Below are 24,466 nucleotides of genomic sequence, written 5' to 3' on the forward strand. Positions count from 1 at the left end.
AATAAAGCACCTTGTCTTAAGCCAAACTGAACTTTACTATCGAAAATAAATGTTATATTACGTTCTGCTAGCATAGGTTCATTCAAAACAAACACGAATCCATGAATGCTCATGAGAGACCCCCTGTTCTAAATTCTGGTGCTTCACTCTTCTGTTTCAGTTCTCTGGAACAAAATGTGACAAATGAGAGTATCTTGAACTGAGATTTTCAGAATGAGGGAGACGAGGGAAAGCAACAATTCGTTCTTAATTCCCAAACTCTCCTGTACTGAGGGAAAGGTCTTTAAGCATATGCTTGTGGTTTAGCAATACAAAGACTAACCCTGCAGTTTCAATGGAAACCTTAAACCAGTCAAGGATATACCACCACTGAATGCAGCACTGCCACCCGTGGCCACTTGTACTGCCCTCTGCTTTGTGCTGGCACAGGCACTTGCACAGCTGAGCTGAGAACAGAATCAAAGACGACATTGGCTGAAACCAAGTGGAAGTTTCTCGGAGTTAATCAGAACCAGATCTGGTCTCCAACCCAATTCCTCTGTGGCTGCACAAACATTTGCACAGGGAGTAACCACAAGGGGCAACACAGGCTTGCGCCAGTCTTGAATGCTTGCAAAACTGCAGAGTAATAGGCTTTCTCAGACTTTCCAGTCCAAGGAAAATAGTTGCACACTAATGGCCAAAGCAACATGTTTCAGTTAAACACTGTGATACAGAAACACATCATTTCACACACAGGACAGTCCACGGAGATCACTGAAAAGCATGGATTTCTTTGAGCACCAGCATGTTATATTTTAAGCCGCATAGAAACTTCAGACATAAAATTTGCAGTGTATATTTACACCAGAACACACAACCAAACTCCTAAATCATCTCCACTTCAAGTAGTTGCTTCAAAACAGAAGGAGAAAATGAGCCTGCTTAAGAAAAATCAAGGTGGCTCATTTCATCAGGAAGACGAAGATGGAGATTACGTCTGAAGATAAAGGGTCAGACATACATCTGCAGAATGAAAAACAATCAAAGATCACAGTCTAGTATTCCCAGAGAAGGAAGGTTGTCCAGTTTGACTGTTTCTGTTTATTGGGAGGGAGGGTTTTTTTTTAAAAACAAACAAACAAACAAACAAAAGTTGCCTCAAAGCATGTTTTCTGAAACACTTTAAGACCTATGAATATGTAAGTAATCTTTATACTAGTTAAGCACTTGAACAGATTCCAGTGCTATATAGAAGAAATAATTTGTGACTGCTCCTGTAGGCATTTGTATTAGCCAAGCACAAACAACACAAATGCAATCTTCCTAACGAGTATTTACCAGCGATAACAGATCTGAATGAACGAAAGGGAGAGTGATGTCTTTAAAATTCATGCAGGAAGATTTTAGAACTACATCTAAAACTCAGAGACTTAGCCAAGTAGCTCCCAGGGCACTGAACAGAGTGACCCCTACAAATAAAAGTGCACAGGAAGGAAAAGGAGCAATGAGCAATACTCACTGACATGGATAGAAAATAAAATCAACAAAAGTTGCTCAGTTCCATTTTATGTGATTTCTGATGCCATGTGCAAGTACCTATTAGTTGTACATGAAATAACATCAGACAATAAATAACTGTCTCACAGTTTATTCTCTTCCTCTCTCCAGCAGAATTGTGCCTATGCAATGACACTGTATTGTGGTTTCTGTACTTTCAGGCCTGCATTTGTGGACTATTTTTGCTACTAAGCACTTCTGGTGGAGAAAACAGCCTGAAAATGATGCTCTGCGAGTATGCAAGAGTCCGTTTCCCTGCCTCATACCGGTCTGCAAGGAGTTCCTGTCTCTCGCAGGGCCAAGCACACCTGTAAGATAGAAAGTCACATCATAACTGATGCATGGCATTATTTCTCTGAGATTTCCAGACTGAAATTTAGACACTCTCTCAGATGCATGAAAATCAGCCTTTGAATCAAGATTTTAATACACTGTATACTTCGAGAATGTAAAATTCTCTTTTACATATATAAGAAATCAGTAACAGAAAAGGGAAACAGGAATAAAAGACATAATCTCATTAAAATGTAATGTTTAATATTAGATGAAGTTTCCTAAAAGCTCACAGGAATTGAATAAGGGGTGAATGAAATGTATATGAAGAACACACACACAGTTCTAGCAAATTTTGTTTCTAGATCTTTTTGATTAATGGTGATACAACTTACACACTTCACAAATGAATAATATCACATTTCAGAGCTCTTGGAATCCCCACATTCTCATCTGCAGGGCACAGAGATTTTATTTCTTTTCTCATTAACTGGAGAAATATGATTAATGTTTGGCTGGTTTAGCCCTGTTTGTAAGCAGATGCAAATACCTGACGTACTGGCATATTTCATAGTTATTACTGGCCACATACGTGTGTCTGGCTTGTCTGAGTTGCTAATAGTGTAATGCTCCAGAAGAAAAATGGGTAAACTCTAGCATTACTGAATTCCACTTAAGTTTTATTACAGAATTCATGGGACCAGCAGTCTACTTCATTGCTTACATTAAATACTAGCAAATACAGTATTTTTAAAAGTACATACAAAATACTAGAGTAAGAAAAACACAGAATTGACCTTAAGGCTTCCCTCTTTTCAAATGTCCAAGCTCATACTAATTGCCAACTTTCCATGACGTGCTTCAAAAATATGCGAAGATGAAGTGATTTCAAAACAAAGCACAGAACCTGTTTATAGCACTTCAAGAACGAAGGCTACATTACAGGCTGAAAGCAAACTGGGCTTTCTAAGTAAAAAAAAAAAAAAAAAACACGTCCATATAGAGGTTAGTTATATATGCAGAAGTTAAACCAAGGAAGTTACAGCTTATTCTGTAACACAAAACCCAGAGAGCCCCTTGCTTTTGAGGTAAGTTACCATATGTATTAACTTGATGTATTTGTTGTTATATTCCACTAGTCAAGAAATACTCATCACTCAAGCTACGTATGATTTTTTTTACTGCCTTATCACTCATTGTGTTTAGAGACAGAGAAAGGAAAAGCACCAGCGCCAGAGATCACTAAATGGCGCACGGTCCTCCATGCTCCTCTTTCCCAAAGCACTGGCAACCTCATGAAACCTTGCCTTAATGCACGGCCCATGAGGAGCCACAGGTGGGGAGAAGGGATGAAGCCTTCTGAGCCAGCGGACCACACGAAAAGGCGTCAAGCAGCGTGTTCCCAGGTACATGCAGCAACCGAACCGACTGAGGAACAGAGCTGACGGAGCCACGCCGCGCGCAGGCCTCGCAGCCTGCTGGTGGCTCTCCCCATCCACCGCCCGTACCGGGCTCTACACCTGAACTAAAGCTCTCTCAAACCCCGGGCCCATAAAGCTGAAATCAATAGTGCCATAACACCGTACCTCTCCTTTCCTCCCTAAAGGCTGATAATAGACGAGCTGCAGCTGAAATCAGTATCGACCTGCTATCAGGAGCAGCGGGCCTTTTCCCCAGCCTGCGGAGGCAGGCCGGCATTGATTGCCATCTGATTAGAGGAGAGCACGTCCTGACTTTCCCCAGTCACTTAAGCCGGCGTCTTGTTGCTTGTCCTTAGAGACCACAGCTCCACTCAGGCAGAGAGCGTCTAGACAGTATTCATGATCCATCTGTCTGGCACAGCCAGGCTGATGACAAACTCTATTAGAACCGAAACAATTTTTTTTCTCTCTTCCCTCCTCCCATCTCCCTTTTCCTCTGAGAAGCAGTAATCTGACACTGAAAATTACTATCATTGTTGCAATTCTCAAAATAGCAGTGCCAGACTTTCATTAACATCAATGCTAGACTGCTAAATATTTAAAGAAATGGATAAATTTCACCTGAAGTGGGACAGCCCAGCACACATGAAAGCAGAAGCACAATCAAAATGTAAATCTAAGCGGCTGTTTTTATCTGCGCAAATTCAGTGTCACAGTCAGAGGGGGATGCCAAAGGTCTCTTTAAACAAAATATTTTCCTTTGATTGAGCTTTTTGTTTTTAAAACAGAATCATTCTCCAGCCCCCTGCAGATCCCTACAAAGCTCAGAGCTGACAGAAGTAGGTGGGGGTGGTGAGAGGGAGAGCCACATATTTGTGGTGCGCTTTCTCTTTTACCTCGCGGAGGAAAATGAACTCCTACAGCAAACCCTGCTATGCCAAAACTGCCACACCACATCAACTCCATCAATGCTGACAACTTGAAATTTGATGTAGACGTCATTTTCACACGACAAGATGGATTTAGTTTCCCTTTTTTTTTAATCGTTCTTCAAATTTTCATACATGGCAATATTTATGTTTAACACGCCCATGAACACACGCAGATCACAGCAAAGATGACCTGCACTGTCTTCCACCAAACAAAGCACTAAAATCTCCACCATCTCTAAAAATCGCAATGCTACTCAATTAGATGCGACTTCAATACTGCAGTCTGCAAACAGACAACAGACTACACTTTCCATTTCAAAATCTAATTTACTTCTAGCAGGACAAGGCAGGCTGATCATTTGTTGAGAAACAAAGGGAAATGCTCTAACAAATGAACTGTGTCCTGCTAGAAACAGGCACATTGTTTCAATTCCTCAGAGTCCAAATTTTGCAGGTCACATGAAGCAGCAAGCTGCCCACAAGGCCAAGTTTGTAATGTTTAAAATTCTACTCCTAATTGCATTTTTCCAATCACAGCTTCATGCAGTTAATACAGCCTCAACCTCAAAGTAGTGTCAAAATAATAGCCATCTGAATTATCTCAATAAGTATTAATAGTTGAGGAAAATAAGAACAATAAATGGACCTACCAGAAGTTGCCATGAGCTCCTTGGTAAGAGGCTACCTGTAGTGAAATACAGACTTATCTCTGAGCGTCCTCACTTAGGAAGGGGGAAGGTATATTTTAACACTCATTACCTAACCTGTTACCTTGACACATTCGGCTTCAATGCCTTAGCACGTATTTTGAGCAACTGACACTTCCTGGATGGCAACTTGTGTTGTCTGAAATCAGTTTCTAAGCTGCATTAGCTAATACATCTTTTGTTGATGCTGATTTCACCCAGCTGCCCTCCCGTCTCTCTGTTCTATACAGAACTAAACTGCCCATATAGCAGCATAAAGCAACTCTACCTACAAGTCAGCAGAGGAAAACTAATAAAACCAAAGGGCTGCAGAAATACACATTTTGTTTAACTTTGCATACGTGAGACATCTTATTGAGTTCAGCAATGACATTTAGAAAGACTGAATTAACAGACTTCGCAACACAGCCAGAGTAAGAGCAGCAAGGAGGAACACTTGGTGGATGAGATTGAAACTACCCTAACACAATGCAATACCGTCTGCTATAATCACAAGATCCTGGGAGCAGGTCACCCACAAAAAATGTCTTTCTATACCACTGCTCATACAACTTAACTAAACAAAACAATGAGCTACAACGAAACATTCTGGATTTGGCTGCTGGCAAGAACACAAATGAGAAATGCTTCAGTAGCCTGGCAATATAGGCTACCACTAACATGGCACATACTGCTTAAATAAACTGAAGCAGGGCTTCCATATGAAAAATTATTTAGACATTGTTTGGGGACAGTATATGTCAGTATATGTATTACTGTGAAATGAGATTAATATTGTCTCTACAGAAGAATAGAAGTTTTGAATACAGTGGGAGAAAGAGATTCATTGAAAAAACTGTAGATGGGAAAGAACACCACATTAGGGCCGACCTGCTCTATGTAAAGACCACAGCAGTTCCAGCAAAAAACAGACAGGCAGTCCTGCCCAGATGTGGACCAGCACATGCTTAGACATTGCTGCTTCATCAGTTCCCTGCCCATTCAAGAACTGCACACAATCAAGAAGATGCAAGAATAGAGCTGATATGTAATACTGACCAGTCTAGAAATTCTTGCTTTAAAATTCCTCTTTCTTGGTTTTAATTGTTTTCTTTTTATAGTGCTGTGTTATCTTCTTGCTGCTAATTAGAAGTCAATCGATGTATGTATTTCTATGTTGGAAGGCAGCCTCATCAGCTAGGACATTTCTAGCACATATATTCTGGTATGCTCAACATAATAAATATCTCTAATCCTCATTTCTTTTAAATACTGTTTATGATTGTATTATTTTTCTGCTTGACTTTGTCCTTTTATCTTTGGTTCACCGTTAGGACCACTGTTTTACCTTTTTTTTTTTTAATTTGATTTAGAACAGAAGTCTTTTCATTCACCAGCACTTGTTGCACAGTCCCTATTGCAAAGAAAAAGTACATTCATTTTTGATATCCAAAACTGCAACAAACAATGAAATGCTCCTTCTGCCACACGGTAAGCAAAAAGTTAAACACTTCAGAATACTCCTGCCAATAAATCCAAGTATTTCCTCTACATGCTACTAATTTGCCATGTTGTTACAAAGCCAGCAAACACAGTTCTTGAAGGATTTAACAAGACCATCTATGTAATTATTCTGCTTCTCTCAGCACTGGGGAGGTCTGAAATAGCAGAACTACAGTTTTGGACATAATATTTTAGAAGGAGTTAAATAAAATGAACAAATCTAACAGATTTAAGGAAAAAAAAATTAAGTGAAAGAACTTGGTATTATTATTTTTTTTTTTAAATCCACCAGAAGGTAACCGCCTTCACGTGTGCAAAAAGCTGACATGAGAAGGAAGCAAATAACACCAACCTCAGCTCCCGTGGAAGAAATAGGAAACCTGCTGCTGAAGGCTTCTTAAAGACAAATATTGTCCGGTTTGGTGTGGATGAACTTCATCTTCCCTGAGATAGGGGGGACCACCAGCCAGATTACCTGCACAGCTCCCTTTCAGGACTGCCTTTTGTCACATCAGTGAGCTGTTCTAATGCCTCAGGGGAGAGAGGCAATTTGAGGGAAGACTGGGAAGTTTACCAACCCCGGATCAAGCAAGAAATGATTTGTAGACTCTAAAGGCACTTTGAGGAGAAGGCCAGGACACAGTGCCACTTCTGCTGCAACTACAGCCCGATTACCACTGGCACAGAGGTTTGCTGAAAAATGACTCAATCCATGAGGCTTTAGGAGCCCAAATTGACCACTTGGACTCCAACAAGGAACTCACAGGGTGTCCCCATTATCCCCCGGCCATCTGCAATGCATCCACACACTCATCAACAGCCACCACAAGCACTGCATGAGGCTGCAGAGACTCTGGGGTCTGGACTTACAGTGCTGACTACATTACCACCAACAAATAAGGAAATAAATGTTCATACGCAATGCAATTACAATCTCTTGCCTGTAATGTCACTCTGGAACAAGTTTATCCCAAGATTTCCAAAATAAGTAATAAGACAGTGCCCCAGCTGCTGCTTGTTACCAAAGCTATACTCAGTCCTTCACTCCATCTGCTACTACAGCGGTTTTCGGAGCTCCTTTTGGCCAAACAGTTGTGCGGACTTGGTTTCTTAATGTGGAGGAGCTGCACAGTATCCCAGTCAGAAAATGCCTCTTTTTGTACTTTAAAGATATGCTTACAGCTTTGCATGCACAAATTATAAGGCATATATTTTAACAAGTCAACAGCCAAGGCCAGACTAAGTTTATGGAGAAATACACATGACATTTTGATCTGGACCTATCACCCAAGTCTACAGCCAGTCCTGGGGCTTCAGCAAGACTTCCATTCCAAAAACCAAACCAAAAGCAAAATACAATGAAATAATATATACACATATGTAGGTCAATACTATTTCAAAATGTTTGAAATCACAGCAAAAGTGCAAGATCAGTCATTTAAAAACATGTTAAGTTGGAGGTTAGAGGGAAGAGATGGAAGGGAATATACCCAACACCTAACAAGTTTCTATTATGAATTCACTCTAGTGATCACACTTAATATTGCATGTATTCAATACAAAAACTACAGATACATACTGCTTGTAATTTCTATTATTAATAACAACACAATTAACACAGATATTCATAACCCAGTCACAGCTAGAGCTCAAACAGATTTTCGAGAGCTGTTGTTATTGGCAGCACCACGCCATTGGAAAGCAGTGCTAGATACCTCATTCCATACACAAGTTTCTCCATTAGACACTGACCATAGTATGGACCTACTGATCTGTGGCAAGCAATTGTCAACCCTAGCTGGAAGGAAATGGGTTAGGGAGCATGTGACAAATTGTCTTCTTCCTAATAAATGCAATGCTTGTTCCTGCTATCCTTGCATTAAGTAAAGCGTTTCCAAAAGCAGAATTTTAATCTTTTTTAAAGTAAATGTTGACGTAACACAGTACCCTGATGTATGACAGGAAATCATCACAGTAACAGCACTTCTATTGTACTTGTAGACCAGACACATTACTGGAAAATTTATCTTCCATCCAGACAGCTGAACTGTGGTTTAAAAATAGTTGCAGAAGATGTAAAAACAAAATCAAAACTTGATTTCAGTGTCCATTACAGAGGGTAATGTACTAAGAGAGGAATTCTGGTGATAAACTCTGTCACTCTGTCTGAGATATTTATACACCAAAGAATAACAACTAAAGCTATTTTAAATATACAACCACAAAAGCTCTGTGACCTTCCAAATGATGCTGATATCAACACTAATAAAATATATTTGGTTCATAGAAATGATGACTAGAAAGATTACAACTTTCTTAATAGTCTCAATACAATATAAATACTACACGCACACAAAGCACAGAACATTTTTTAGAAACCTGAGAAACACTTTTAATCACTTCCAATATTATGCTTTCTTTTTCAGAAGCCGCATACAATCCATACAATTGCAACCTCATACCTGCAGCACAAACTCCTCCACTTCCCTCCACATGACTACAACTTTCCAGATACAGAAACCTAAAGAAAGCATATTATATAGCACTGCTGGTTCAGAGAAAAACAGTGTTTACTTCCTCTGTCTCATCCCCCCCCAGAGATCAAACAGCAGACCAAGTTCCTGAACACGCGATTTCTGAGGTAACAGACATATTCCACATACATACATTCACTGATGCACACGAAGAGCAAGTACTCACAGCTAAAGATGCCTGGAGGTGGATGCTCTGTTACAAGCAGACAGTTCTCTTCATCACTGTTATCCCCACAGTCATTCTGTTGGTTACAAATCAATGAACCAAGATACAAGCATTTACCACTGGCGCAGGTGAATTTGCACTCTGAAAGGCAAAAAGGAAAGCAAATCAAAAATTTGTGAGGAAATCAGTGCTTACCTTCTTCACTAGCTAGAATAACTTATATTAAAAGCAACTGATATTTTTAAGTAGATGCTATCATGGTGGATAGGTCTTTGATACTTCATCACCCAAGTAAATAACGTAGTATTTGTAAGCACTGCAAGCATAAATTATATCTGACTATGTGTGATAGACTTCAGATCACTAGAATCAATCTACTAATAAACCAGATTTCCCTTTTGGGGAAACTCAACTTCTTAAAAAACAGGCAATAATTTTGCTAGTTCATGTTGATCACAATTAGTTCACTTAGGACAAAGACTATTTTCAGATATGTTTGCGTAGCACCTTGCATATTTGGGGCAAGACAGCACTATGAATAAATATAATCATTATCCCACATTAAAAAAAAAAAAAAAAAGAAGTCTCGTGCAATATAAAACAGCACCAGCTGTAAGGCAATAGTGTAGTTTGTAACAAGCAACAATCCTGTCCAGACACAGACAATTATTCCTTAACTACCTTCCCAAAGCCAATCTGCCAGTCTCCCAACTAATTACAATCATGTACTCAATGTCTGCACATTGAACTCCCACATGCCAGTTTGCTTTACAAAGTCAGTAAACTTCTAAAACCTCTATACAGTGTCTGGATGCTATAAACAGGCATGTGATACATTTTACATTTTGTTCATTAAAAAGAAATTAATAATTTCCACTAAATGTGGTTCAGCCATGAGGAAAAATTCCTCTGAGACCAGGTATTTAAACAAAAACATTGTTAACTCAAGCTCCTTCTAACTTCTCTCCCTTTCTCCTTTTGTGCAAAAGGATGCAGGCAGCCTAACTAATCCTGTGTAAGATACCACACTGGACTTACCTCCATCTCTTCAAAAAACAACGTCAAGGAAAAACTCCTTACATCGTGTCCCACTCAAATTTTACACCGACAGAAGAGGTACCCACTTCTGGATGACCTGGATGGACAACCTCCATCCTTGGCCTTCTGTTTACTGATAAAGATCAGTAAGTGCTAACCAGTGGTAGCTCTTTATAGGAATTGTAGCCTAGTGCCTAGTCATCTAGGATGTTTTTCTTTAATTTTCAGAGCTCAGTCAGTCATGGTTTCAGTCTGACTTACTTGTCCTCTGTCTGATATGGTAATATCTCAGTATTTAAATATGGCATTATATACCAAGAGTATCTACTTGGTCAATAATTAAAATTCCATTGCTCTTCAGCTAAACTGATCATTTAAATGTCACCTCTAGAAACAAAGCTTAATAGTAAGCATTTGAAATATAATCAAGACATATTCCCAGAAATATAAACACTATTATAAAAAGCTTTTTCACTGGGCTTGTTCCAAAGATAAATACACTACACACATAGAAGACATATTATATCTAGACAAATTATAATTTAATGATTACGCTTTCAGCATGCTGAAAAATTCTGGTGATTCTCATTCAGAAGCAATGGCAAAGTAGCTGGAACTAAAACCAAGAAATACAAGTATTTTATTTAATGCCATTTAGTGCCATTCTCTGAAACTTGGGCTTCCCTAGGGCTGCAGTTTGGGTTGGCGTTTTCTAAGAGAGATGATCTCTTATACTTCCCAGCAAAGACATAGCATTTGTTCATCTTCAACAGTATCAACAAGAGATTTCCCATTAATCTTAACAGCACATGGACTGGACTTGCTCTGAATTGAGATGACAGGAGCTATCATTCTAAAAAAAAAAACTAAAACGGTTATTGAGGCGTGACTTTTACCCACATGTATTTGGCATGCAACATAAGCACGGTAATAGTGAAGGGGAGGAAAATAAATTGGAAAAGGGAATGGAACCATTTTTTGTAGCATATTTGCCTTTTAGGTAAGAGTGATTTGCAGACTTCACTCAGAAAACTTTTCATCACAACTATTCATGATATCTTGGTACGCACACCAAAAAGGAGCTTCTGCAGTAAAATATATGCATCAACATGTGCAACATATAAAATGCTACTTAAGAATACAAATAAAAGCTATAAAGTGCTACATCAGAAAAACAAGCATTTCCCGTGCATTTAAAATATATCTTTCTATCACACTTGGTCAAACTGCACTTAAAAATCAGTAAGTATTTGCCTAATAACTCCTCAAGATTTACAAACTATTCAGAATAAATTGTACAATCAAATATTGTACAAGCAAAATATTTTTCCCTGTCACCTTCTCCTCTTCTGCAATAACTAAGAACTGAAGAGCCATTTAAGGGCTTGACCAAAGAGCGCAAGCCTTTGAAACCCAAGGAACTCTGAAGGCTATTAACAGTTACTTTTGCAAAGGAGACTTAAAAGATCGGTCTCAATAATAACAATCTGATAATTAGAGCACACAGGACTCAGTTTGTTTGCAAATTCAGAAAGTAAGAAGCTGGAACAAGAAAAGCGTAAAGCTGCTTTAGAAGATAAGAAAAGTTGGCTTGAAAGGGTTCAAACTTTGCAGATATTTTAAATAACGCAAATGGCAGAAACTTTATAAAGTTACCATAAAATCCTGAGATGTTCTGAAAATTACAGCAGTAAAGAACACGCTGCTTCTATTTGAAAGAGAAATATCAAACACCATATTGCTTGAAGCTAGAACACATGGCATGTTACTTTGGCCACAACTTTTTAATTCTTTCCCATGTCTTCACGTTGAGTCCTAATGTAAAGCTTTCCACATTTCCCCCATGACTGATATAAAATGCTTAAGCATTTTATAATGTAAGATGTCAACTCAGAAGCAATTAAAGCTAAGAACTTTGGGTTTCTATTTGCCACCAGATTACATGGTGTTCAGACAAAAGACCAAATGAAGCAGTAAATTTTTAGTAGCTCTATTAAAGTCTTAAAATGCAGTATTTTAACTAACTTTACTATAAGAGGTCTAACCAGAGGAAAGAATTTGTGATTCAATCTTTTTTTTCTGTCCCAGCTCACAGACTGCATTGAAAACTGGATTCTAAAACAGACTGAAAATCTATTTTTCTTGCAAAATTTTACAGCTAGATGCTCCTTCCCTCAGACACATGAACATTGCCATTACCAAGGTGAATAAAAAAAAAGAAGAAAAGACTCATCAGACCTCTTGTCCCCTGCAGCGACTGGCTAGTTGCTCTCTATGCCACAGGAATTCTTGGTTGATTGTAAAATGCTCAATCTCAAAATGACCTCACATTGTTAACTCACTCCAAATCTATTTGCCAAGAATACGCGCTATCGTGCTGTACTGGGCCTGACTGGGATGGAGTTAACTTTCTTCACAGCAGCCCCTGAGGTGCTGTTTTTTGTATCTGTGATCAAAACAGTGTTGATAACACATCAGCATTCTGGCTATTGCTAAGCAGTGCTTCCACAGCCTCAAAGCTTTCTCTTTTTCCCTCTTTCCTTCACTTACAAAACTGTTGGGTTTTTTTTTGCTTTTACTCTTCCTGGTCTCCCCCTTATCCTGCAGTGGAATGGGACTGGGATTGAGGGGCTGTGCAGGTGCTTAGCAGGACCAACCCACAACACACACCTAATTCAAAAGCAACTCAATTGTTACAACTCCCAGCTTCAAAACCAATCACCTCTGAGAACAAAAAGCATCTAAATCCAAGAGAGTGACAGTTTTTGACAGTGTCTATGTTGCATGGAGGCTCTGAAGAGTGGAGTTTTCCCAAAAGTGGAACTAAGACCCCAGGGGTTGCTGCTCAGTCTTGAAAAATACAAAATACAAATATTTCCAAAGAGGAGCCCACTGTGTCTGTCTGTAGAAGCTTGGTCAAGAGAAAAGCTCCATTCCCAAAGAAGCCAGACAAGAAGACTGATGGAACATCTCAGAACTGGGAAAAGCCAAAATAGGTACACAAGACCCTGATGAAGCCCAGAAGCAGTTGTAAGGAGTAGCTTAAGGGAGCAGTGATAGATGCTCCCTCTCACCATGGCAGTTAGTCGACATTACACATAGGACAACACAAGACAGCATTGTCCATGTTCTAAGTCTGGAACTATCCGATGAAACCTTTGTAAGCATCTGAAAAAGGATTTCTCTGTAGTTACGGTTCCTTTAAATTGAATTAGGAAAAGGACTGTTGACATACAGTGACACAAATACCGATGTTAATGGCAATGTAGACTTCATATGCCATCTAGCAAAACTTAATACCTAATGAAGGACTCGGCAGTACAAACCTTAACCTGCGTAATCATGTTCTACTGAAGTCTGAAAGAAATACACAAAGGAAAAATGCACTATAGGAATGGAATAAATGAATTAAACAGATTATTCAGTGAAAAATACAGACACTTACAAACAGGGAACATAGCTACCATTAGGTATTTGTGACTTGTAAACTCAAATTCAATACCTTAAAGTAGTTTGCATAGTAAATGTGTTCAAACAATGTGTGCTTTTTTTCCTAAAACCAGAATGAACCCTTTCTTCTAAATCAATGTAGGTCAAAGTCAGCGTGATGCAGATAGTAGGAAGCAAATACTAAGAGTATTGTCAAAGTGGATGTTAGTAAATAAACCTGCAGAGCTCTGTACCAAAATACCAGGAATGACCTCCAAACACTGTCAGGGAAATCCAGACCAGTCCAGACTAGGCTGATGTGCTTAATGACACACCAGAGACCTCTTATCAATACAAAGTCTTGTACTTGGCTTGTCTAGACAAGAGGAGGGGGAAGAGCTCCAGCTCTGAAAACAAGCCAGCACGATCGCTCTTTCATAAATAACATTTCAAAGCTAGGCAGTTTTCCTCTTCATTTTCAAGTGGCAATTACTGAAACATCAGTCGGTTGGTCAGCAAGGCTCTGACTACAGCTAAACCTGAAGCAGATGACAGCTACTGGAAGCTGAAAAACACAGCCCTCCTTATAATTACGGCTTACTGCATTTATAATTGTGTCTGCAGCATAATTTTAAAATGCATCTTGCCAACGTACTGATTCTTCAAAATAAAGTTTTAATAAACATACTTCAAGGTAGAACTAGACTCCCTTGGAAAAAATGAATACTAAGAATACTCTTATTTTTGTAAACTTATTTTTGTCTCCTGTTTTTGTAAACTGTATGCATTTAGTATAAACAAGTACATTGCTGCTCACATGTTCAAGGTAGATGCTTGTATGTATAAACTCTCTACATGCCAATACCCATTAATATATGAATATATGCATTTAAAAGCATTAATTGAAGGTTATGTTTCAGCTGAAACACGAACAGATGAAATTTGCCTCATGATACCAAAAAAAAATCCTGATCGTTTTTTTTATTGTGAAATGCAAGATCTGCTGTATAGTGTATGAGTATTTTACACTTTCTGTGCCTATCCAACAAGATAATTTTATCTTTGCATTCAACTTAATTCTTTTAGACTTCATTTACACTTGACTTCATACATATGAGCAGCATTCCTATTGCTTTGTCATTCCACTTACTGTAGGGCATTTTTAATTATAGCTAAGTGCTGTTTGTTTTTGTAATGTAAGTCCAACCACAGGCCAAAAAAAAAAAAAAGCTACGAAATGTCATATTGAAAAAATATGGTGTTTTAGGCCACTGTTATGATGCATGTCACAGCCCTTTATTTAACAGGTCTGAGATGATTATCTGACTCAGGGGCATAATTCTATTCCGTCCATTCAAATAATAATAATAAAAAAAAGTATATGCACAGCCAGTGATCTGAAATTGTTACCACTAAACTGCAGCAACACAGTTCAAACAAATAAAATCAAATCCTAAATGATGTCTGGGACTAGACCAGCGTGTAAAGGCACTCTCCGACAATCCAGTGAATTGGTAGCAACCCTGTCAGTACAGCCAGCAGAGGGTGATCAAATACCCTATTGGAGTAATGTAAATCAAAGGTGAAAATCCCTGCCTCCAGGTCAATCTGGATTTCTAGAATAAAGGCCTAATTTTTAATTTCTTAAATAAGAACTTCATTTTAAATGTCATCACATTTCTTCATACTGCTGTTACAATTTCAACACATAACAACCTGAAAGAAAACGTGTCTAAAGGGCATCATCACCTGCTATAATGGTAATAAGAGGCAAAAGTAAATTAGGGAGGGTGGGAGGTGCACACTTTACCAGAGATTAAAGTAATATAAACCACAAATACCAGAGTAATACAATAAAACCCTGTTCAACCTCTGATAAACATCTGTCTGCGTATTATTTTTAATATTGTAGATTGTAGCTTTAGAATGGGAAATAAATCAGAAATAGGAGGCAGTGTACACAAGGAACATGTTTATTTGGGAAAAAGCTTTGTTAATAGGGAAGATGGCAGGCTGCCATACGATCTAATAAAACTCCATTGGTGCAGGGAAGGGAGGGATAAAAAGGTCTTTACAAAACAAAAAAAACACTTCATAAAAAGAATGCCAAGCAGAATACCAGCAAAAAATGAAAGCAGATCAGCTTATGTAGAATAAGAAACAGAGCTGTAAGGCACAGTCAAAGGTCTGTCCTCCCTGCCCAAAGCCTCATACAGGACAGAAAAGTCTGTTCACAGAGCAGCACAAAATGTAGAATAAATGTTCTCTGCCCAGAGGAGATTACAACCTTAAAACCAGAGTGATTGAAAGGTTGTTACTGGTTCAAAACCAGTTTCATCTGCTGAGCTTCAACCCTCTTTCAGTCCTTTGCTTATCCAGCAATTATCTTTCCATCTTCTTAAGGCAAAGCCTGAAACAATGCAGTTTAACGATTTACTATTTATGACAGTACCTAAAGGAAGAAAACATATTCTTATGTACTAGTAGCAAAATCTGCTATTCAGTTCATCGCTTCATGGACATTAGGACATTTGATTAGGCTTATCTTAATTGACAGCCCAAACAAAATTACATTAGACATCATGGTGACAACTGGAGTAACTCTTTTATTTTGAGATTTTGAGATTTTTCAATCGGATCGGTCTTCACCTGTGATCAGTCTTCCCCACACGTACCTGTGTCTGGTGTGAAAAGAAACAGAAAGACCTCTTTCTAGAGTCCATTAAAGGCATTATGAGAAGACTTCACTAGCACTGGAAACTTTTTTGCATCTACACAAAATTCAAGAGCCTGGCTATCACTCAGTCACCATCCTGCCTACGCAGTGAGCCTCCAGAGCCTCGTGGTGGGGATCAGCAGCTCCCCTGAGCAGGCCTATTCAAGAAGGAAAAGCCATCAGCTCCATCACAGTGCTCATCTCAAACTGACAACCCCTCTCCGAGGTGATCTTGAAGACCATTAGGCTTAGCCAATTAGTCAGTCTTTGCCAGTATTTGCAAATAAAGGAAAGGTTTGTTTATTGCATTCTTCAGGGATAAACTTTTGGTTTATTTTTCATTTATCTTTCCATAAAACAGTGAGACAGTAACAGAATGCTGCAAAAATACTTGCAAATAACATGCAAATACCCTCATTTTATTCTGAGTACATATAAATCTGTAGCTTGGCTCAAATTTTCCCCTTGTAGTCTCCCCTCCCCCCTTGGAAATAATATGCTTTTGATATTTTATCAACAATCTTAATGTCCATTTCTTACTTATACGGGATCAGATCCTATTTTCATTACAGTCAATTATAAAAAACAAACAAACAAAGTATACTACAGCAGACACACTTGATCATATCCATTTTAAGGCTCAGGTTCATTGCAATGCTAATCCATGGTCTCAGTGCAGTTTTCATTTCTAATCCTCATATTTTCCCTGTACAATAATTCAGACATGGCCTTGGCAATGCTTTAATAATGTTCTGTTTTAGCAGTTTTTATAGCGTAGAGCCTAAGATCTGCTTCAGCTTTGGCATAAGCCTGTTTGTTCTGACATACATGTGCGGATGGTGGGTGGCTGCCCTTCTACCAACTCGCTTTTCCTGAACTCACAATCACCTGCCAGTTTACGTCCATATAGCCCTGAAACTCCAGAACTTTTGGGCAAAATTCAAGAATTTTCCCTGCTCCCTACTGGCATACTGCCTCCTTCGAACCCTCACCAAAGCAGCCCATCACCTTCTCCGTCCACAAAGCACCTGTAGCAACATCCCCCTCGGCATCACATGCCCGGCATTACTCCACTTAGGGACACGTATCCCCCAACCCTGCCCAGGCCCAGGCCTCCATGCAAGCCCTGGGCCACCAGGCTGAGCCCCAGCAAGGCCACCGCAGGGCCCGGCTCCAGCTCCCCACAGCCCTGCCCTGCCCAGCCATGGCCCCCCACCAGCCGGGCCCACCCATGGGCCCAGGCCCCAGCCCCCGTGCCCGGGCTGTGCCGCTTCTGGCTGAGGCAGTGGGACGGGCCCAGCTGCCGGCCCCAGATATCTCTATACGTTTTAACAAACTTTTCCCAATCGAGTATGTGGAAGGTGCATTGGTGACTCAGCTAATGACAATCTCGTTTTCAGTTGTGAAATTACATGAAAAGACGATTAAAAATACATTAAACGTGTACCTTGTAATTTTTGTCAAGCACAATGTCATTATCATGGGCAACTGGAGATGAGAAGAAATGGGTACATGCAAATGAGATTTTCTTAACTTTATGGTTCTTCTTAATCATAATTCAAAGAATTCCTGAATTATGGTAAATATTTTAACATTAACTTAGCTGGTTTTTATCTTAAAAATCTTTAATAATCACAAGCAGTATCACTCGCCAGGTTTGTGGAGTGCTGCATACACAGAAGAATATCAAATAAAAATTGTGTTACTGTAGCAGCTTCTTGTTCTTTTTTTGGAATGTCTTCTGCATAGCAAATAGTTCAAGACTAGACCATCTTACCAGGGAACATCACAATCTTTGAATCGAGAGAAATACGAACCAAAGCATGTCACTTCACAGATGCATTGCTAAGCTTTGATTACAAGCCGCAAAACGGGCCCAGGTGAGGACACAACAGTTACTTCAACACATGGGGGCTGGGAAAATTGGTTTATGGGAAAAAGTGCTGTCTTTATGTTCTCTGTGATTAAATTAGGTCAGATTACTTCAGACTGTGGCTCCTGTAAGGCACGAACTGTTTCCACTGAGATCTGAGGAGGCACAGAAATGCAGAATAAATGCCATCCTCACCTACAATCGTGTAGCATTACTGAAGTAAGTGGAGTTCTGCAAACACACCTAAAGACTTGATTTTCCACATAAGTAATGTACAATGCAGACAAGAGTATGCCATGTTTCAGATGGCTGTTCAGAAGATATCAATCTCATAGCGATGATGACATTTTTTCCACATCTTCCTATGTGTACTGGGCTGAAAATACCAGAGAAATATATGTATTTACTATGTGCCAAGAAGCAGGATGGTTACAGAGCTTCCAATGGAAAGTGAACTGCAGATTTTAATGGACAAAAGAGTTCTCTCTTCATTTCTCAACAGTATTCAAATTGTGCAGTGCTCACTAATGACAAGATTTTTATTACATACTGTGAAGACTGTTATTAGTTGTGGGTGTTTTTCCATTAACATGTTCCACAATCCACACCAGCAGAGATTTGCAGGTTCCTGTCATAAACTTCTTGTCACAGTTAGTCTTCGTACCTAAAAGCAATTTCCCTTTAAGAAAAGTCCAGTTACCTAAGAAGGGTCTGATTCAGATCATTGTGCCTGAATGTTCACTTAAAAATTATAAACAAAATAATATATATGGTACGGCCAAATAGATTTCCCTCAATGCTTATATCTGGCAGTGTAGGCAATGGTTTTTACAAACTAATACTGCCTGATACCAATCATTATTTAATTCTTCAGTTCTTACTCAGCTTGTTCTAAAACAAATGTCATTCACATTAGTACCTTTCCCAGAAGGCTGTATTTTTGTGGCTTAGCCTTTTCAACTATGTAATATGCTTTTCGTGTTAGAAAATTCTTCTTTTCTACCTCATGCCTTCTCCTCCAGCCCATTTCCATTAGCACTCCTTCCCAAATATGTATTGCATTACAAATGTATACAGACTCCCACCTATATGCACCTATATGTTATAGTGGAGCTGGTAGTCACTAGGACTGCCTAACATTTTCCACTATAAAAGTCTCAGCGAATCCCTCCCATGTACACTCCATACAGCAGGTTTTTGATGTTGAGCAGGAAGAACAGCCTCAGGCTACAGAAGTGCCTTTCCTTTGTCCCAGGAAATTCTGCCCTGCTCTTATGGAAACATAAACTGGTAAAAAATAAAAATAAAAAAAAAATACACTTATCTTTCCACTGTCTGTGTCAGGAGAGTTTCTGGCAATGCTCCCAAATAACTAAAAAGACAGAGACACAGCGAGGCTCTGATGATATCACTGCCAGAACAACAGCCCAAACCATACTGTGACAGCAGGGGAACAGGCAGAGTAACTGTAGTGGGGAACGGGGTGAGCTCTGCCCCACCAGGCTCTCATACCCTTTTTCAGTTTCACTTCCAGGCATCTGTGCCGTGAAGCACAGACACTGCTATTGCCATCAGAAGCTCCTCTTTTGCCTACAGTGCTGCCGACACTGAGTGCGCAGGACAGACAGACAAATGGGAAGAATTGTGACCACACAGCAAAGAGGAAATTCATTGTTTTATTGTTTGAGAGTGCCTCATTTAGCAAGCTAAGCAGCATAATTTCAACAAAGATTCTTTCACACTACATTTATGCCATACCGTTTAAGCATCAGCAATGTATTTGACCATATAGCAGCTAAATAGTCTTTAACCAAGATTACTTCACGATTTCCCTGGTCAAAGTGCTTACGAAGTAGATAATGCAGAAAACACCAATATAGATGTCCCAAAAAAATCCCTACCATATAAATCTTTCTGCTGTTGTAGAAAAAAAGTAATAATTCCTGAGAGTACATTTCTGGTTTAAACACGAACACATGACTGATGTGACACTACACGGTGCTGAGTCTATACATACGTCATGCAGTATCTTGGGAAGCTTTATGGCAAGAAAACCAAAGCAAACATCTTCCCTTCCCACAACCGCATTCAGATTTGCAAATACACTGCATGAATAAGTGAAAAAGCACCTAATAGACACAAGCTTGTCATTATATAAACAGTTGCTCATTCACAATCCCAGGTCACGATGACACAGCAGCTGTGAGAAGCAACATAAATGAACTCAAGGGCTGTCTCCCCATAACCACACACTTTGGGCTGGCCCTTCTGCCAGCCAGGGGGGCGCAGCCATCCCCCACCATCAGCTGCTGCTCCCACCCATGAACAGCCACTTTTCTGGACAGAGAGATTGAAATTAAGGGTATTTTTAGCAGTCTGTTTTAATCTGACTGTCCCCCTGGCACCCCCAGCTGAGGGAGCGGAGGGGCAGTGGTGGGGAGGGATGGGAGCAGGGAGCCCAGGGTGGAAGGGGAGTGCCAGCGCTTCCAGGCGTGACAGCGAGGGTTTGTCTTTGCAGGGGACATCTGCACGCCTGGCTTGCATGGAGCTGTGCAGCCTGGCACCCTGCTGGCACAGCGGACTCGGAGATGTTAGCCATCCTCGCCTCTTTCTAAAAACAAGTTTTCAAAAAGAGCTGGTTCACACGGAAGCGCTGGCATCAGCTGCACCCGCACACCTTTGGATGACAACCTGCCATGCGCGTGTAAACGTGTGACCAGGGCTTGGGGGACCACTGCTGGGTGAAGCTGACTTTACCAACAAAATATGCCTCATATCTGAGAGCCAAGCAGAAATTGATCTCTAAACCACATCCCAAAATCCTAACACATCAGCTCAAGCCTAGAGCTCTTCCAGACATTACTTCTGCCTGTGGCTTATCTTAACAAGCTGCACTGGAAACTGATGTGGCTGACATGCGGATCAGCCACACCAGCCTTGGGACAGTGATGTGTATCAGAGGGACGGGGTAGGTGGCTGATAGTGATAACCATTTCAGCCATCTAATTTTAATCTGACACTGTATGTCAGGAGCCCTACGGAATTTTTGGGTGTGGGCAAGAGATGGGCTAGGACAAATCTCCGGTTACAGCTCAAGATATCAGTGTATCAATGACAAGTTAAAGCATGTTCAAAATTATACGAGTGATACATTGAACACAGAGAACCACCCAAAAGCATACCATACTGTCCATTGAAACAGAATAAGCAGCTAGAGCATCGGTAACTCAAGAGCACCTAAGTGTATTTTAATTGTGGGTGAGGTAGTTTGTCACATATTGCACCTGCTCATTATTACTAATCTGTTCAGAAACGGTGATAGATTTCTGTATTTTTATAAGCCAACATAATGAAACTGAGGTCAGTTTCAAAGTGCTGGTCTCTCCTCAGATTTCAGCTAGGGAGCTCTATGTAATAAAGAGGAAAAGCCAACTAATAAAGCATACTGCTAATTTTTTTTTTTCCTTTGGTTGGGGCTGGGGGGGGAACACAACACAATGAAAAAGGAACAAAATACGTGGTAGAGCTCCCTTGTGTGTTCCATCACATCCCCCTAATTTAGGGTCATCCCAAGTAAAAAATATGTTGAGACATGAAGAAATAGTATCTAAACAGATTCGTTTTCCCTGTTATTAGCAAAGACTTCTTTAAAACAAAATATTTCACTATTGTGAATGCTATACTGACATACAAGAATCCTTCTTGAGAGGTTATGGTCATTCTGAAATCCAGGCTGCATTTTTAAAACATGTTATGTTTTGCAGGCACTGCATTCAGATGAACATAAAAGGGATAATCGCACATCTTCAGGAAAGAAGAAGGAAGTTTAGCAGCTACTGAGACAAGGTAACGAGCCGAGCAACCTACCACACAAATATTTGAGAATCAAATTCAAAGGGGACCGAAACTATGACACAACTTAACATAGGGCTCCTTGGTTTTTTCTTAGCCCAATTAAGGTCTCAGCTATTTATTGGTAGATAACTAAGGCTACAATTAAATGAATACTGTGAACGTTAGCACATTTTAGTAAATTTGCACACCAAGCCTGTCGGTTGTGAGAATGGGGCTGGGATGCAGCTTCCAGTGTGCAAACGCTGCCTATTCTTTGCGATATTAAGCAAAAAGTGTTCACCTGAAGTATTTCAGGAATGGTTTACACAAACCCTTTGTTCTTTGTGTTACAGTGGATTAGGAACAAACACACAGGTATTACATCTGAGCTAGAGAAGTTGTAATTAATAACTGTGAGGAAATAATATTGAAATATATCTTACTACATTTCATGCAGTAACCACATATTTGAGTTGACAGCAAAAAATTTCATGTGCTCTACTACCTAAGACACAGAAAACAGAAGCAGGACTATGGCAGGACTATGGCAGGACTCCATACCCTGATAAAAAGTAATTTGAAAGGGTAGAAAGCCCCTTTCATAATAGATCAAAATTCTATGAAATGAAAAAAAAATTAAAAAAATAAAAATCTAAAAGTGAAGTTCTATATGTAAGGGTTTTTGAGGAGGTTACTGGTTTTAAACAATAAATTCACACTGATACTGGTGCACAGTATGAGGTCATAAGAGGCTTCAAAATGGGATTAATGGGTTAAAAGAGTTGGTTTTTTAAACATAAACAGATATACATGCAGAACTGTATGAACTTACTGTCTTCAGAATGTACCACAGTTGCTAAATGCATAGCTTAAATGGTAGTACATTTAAGGGAGTTGAGAACAGTTTTGGTTTAAATATGTTTTCTAGATTTCCAAACACCACCTCACACAATCAGTTTTACTTTTGTCAAAGCTTAAAATACAGAAGGAAACATTTTTGCAAGCATATATTAAACACAGCATTAATAAAAGAAAAATTATATTGCCTTGTGACTAAAAACATCAACATTCACGTGATACGACACAGGAAAGTATCTGCTTACTCTTCTTGAAAGGTGAAGTTGCGGCACAGCCTCTATTGTCAGACTGGATGGATTCAGTTTTGTTCTGCTCCTCACCATTATTCGTTAGGACACTAAATCATCACTTTTTGATTTCCATGGTGATTTCTACAGAGTACAGCTGTAGGATTCTGTTCTCTGCATCATTTAAACTACTAAGGTAGGGGAAACATTTGACAATGCTAGCTGTAAGAGGAAGACCCACAAAGGAATAACTGAAGAAAAGAATTAATTCTGGTTTTAGTTTCAAAACGGCAGATTACAGTCCTTCAGAGAATCACCAACCTGCAGCCTTTTAGGTGTGTAATTACAGACAAAACTTGGGGAAAAAATTCTATTTGATGACATGAAAGATGGGAGGAATTCACATACCTACACTGTCTGCAAAATCAGTGTTAAAATTAAAGCATCACAGACATGGGTGAAGATTATGGCAGGCTAGGCACCTTCCTCATACTACACTGATGTGCAGCAGGTCTGCCTTGTTGTTGTGTTGGGATTTGGGGTGGCTAATCACATGTATTTTAACAATGATTCTTTTTCACTGAATTCAACTCCTAAGCGTATATTTAAAATATCTTGCTCACTCATTTCTTTGATACTAACGGTGATCTATACAGAGAAAGATTGTGGAGAGATACTATGGGTGGGGATATAAAAGGGACATTAAAAAAAGAGAAGAGTGTTCTATTCTTATTTTTTTAGAATATTTACTAATTCATTCTTTCTCTCTCACCAAAACTATAGAGAGAACTCAAGAAATTTACTATTACCGACATGATGAAAACTAAGCAACTGAGATAAGAGAACACTGCTAGTTAAATCACTTTAAAACTCTGTAGATCGGATCTTCAACTTTAATGGGGCTTCACAGATCTATTTCACTTAATGCTTATTTATATCAAATGCCTAGCAACCAGCAGCCTAAATCTTCCTTTTTGCATAAAGATATCAGCAAGTGTCTTCTAAAATTTTTTATCTTTCAAGTCACCTATCAAGAGCAAAACAAGGAAAATGTAACTTGATTAATAAAGGAATCATACTAGTGTTCTTTTCTTTTAAAATATTTTTTTCTTTAGAACACATAGGCAAATGCATCACAGAGAAATAAAACCAAAGAACAAAAAAATATAATATTTCCATAGTCTTTCCTTACAAAGTTCAGTTTTGATTCATACCATCGTACACAGACACAAAGATGTATGCTCTCACATGAATATATCTGATAGCAAACTCAAAAAATAGGCATTGTAGGCCAAGGTTGGAAGCATAAGTTTAGCCTGAGGTGTAGAGTATTGACCCTGAGACTCCTTCACAAAGTACTCCATTTGTGAATTATTTCGTACTCCTTAAATATAAGGACAATGTAGAGTTCAAAATTATAATGCAGAATCATTGCAA

The 24,466-nt window shown here is 39.3% G+C and overlaps 1 protein-coding gene across 4 annotated transcripts in view; it reads right to left on the minus strand.

The window, feature by feature from the left end:
* Positions 1 to 24,466, minus strand: part of LDLRAD4 (low density lipoprotein receptor class A domain containing 4) — a 281,786-nt gene that overhangs the window by 131,088 nt on the left and 126,232 nt on the right. For 3 of the 4 annotated variants that reach the window (XM_050708600.1, XM_035565323.2, XM_050708599.1), the window contains one exon: positions 9,055 to 9,195. In XM_050708600.1, the coding sequence (XP_050564557.1) occupies positions 9,055 to 9,195 (141 nt within the window). Of the gene's footprint in view, positions 1 to 3,398; positions 3,646 to 9,054; positions 9,196 to 24,466 lie in introns of those variants that run through there. The other variant, XM_035565324.2, reaches the window with a different exon arrangement.

The sequence above is a fragment of the Cygnus atratus genome, chromosome 2 (genome assembly GCF_013377495.2).
Source record: "Cygnus atratus isolate AKBS03 ecotype Queensland, Australia chromosome 2, CAtr_DNAZoo_HiC_assembly, whole genome shotgun sequence".
In the NCBI taxonomy this organism is placed as follows: Eukaryota; Metazoa; Chordata; class Aves; order Anseriformes; family Anatidae; genus Cygnus; species Cygnus atratus.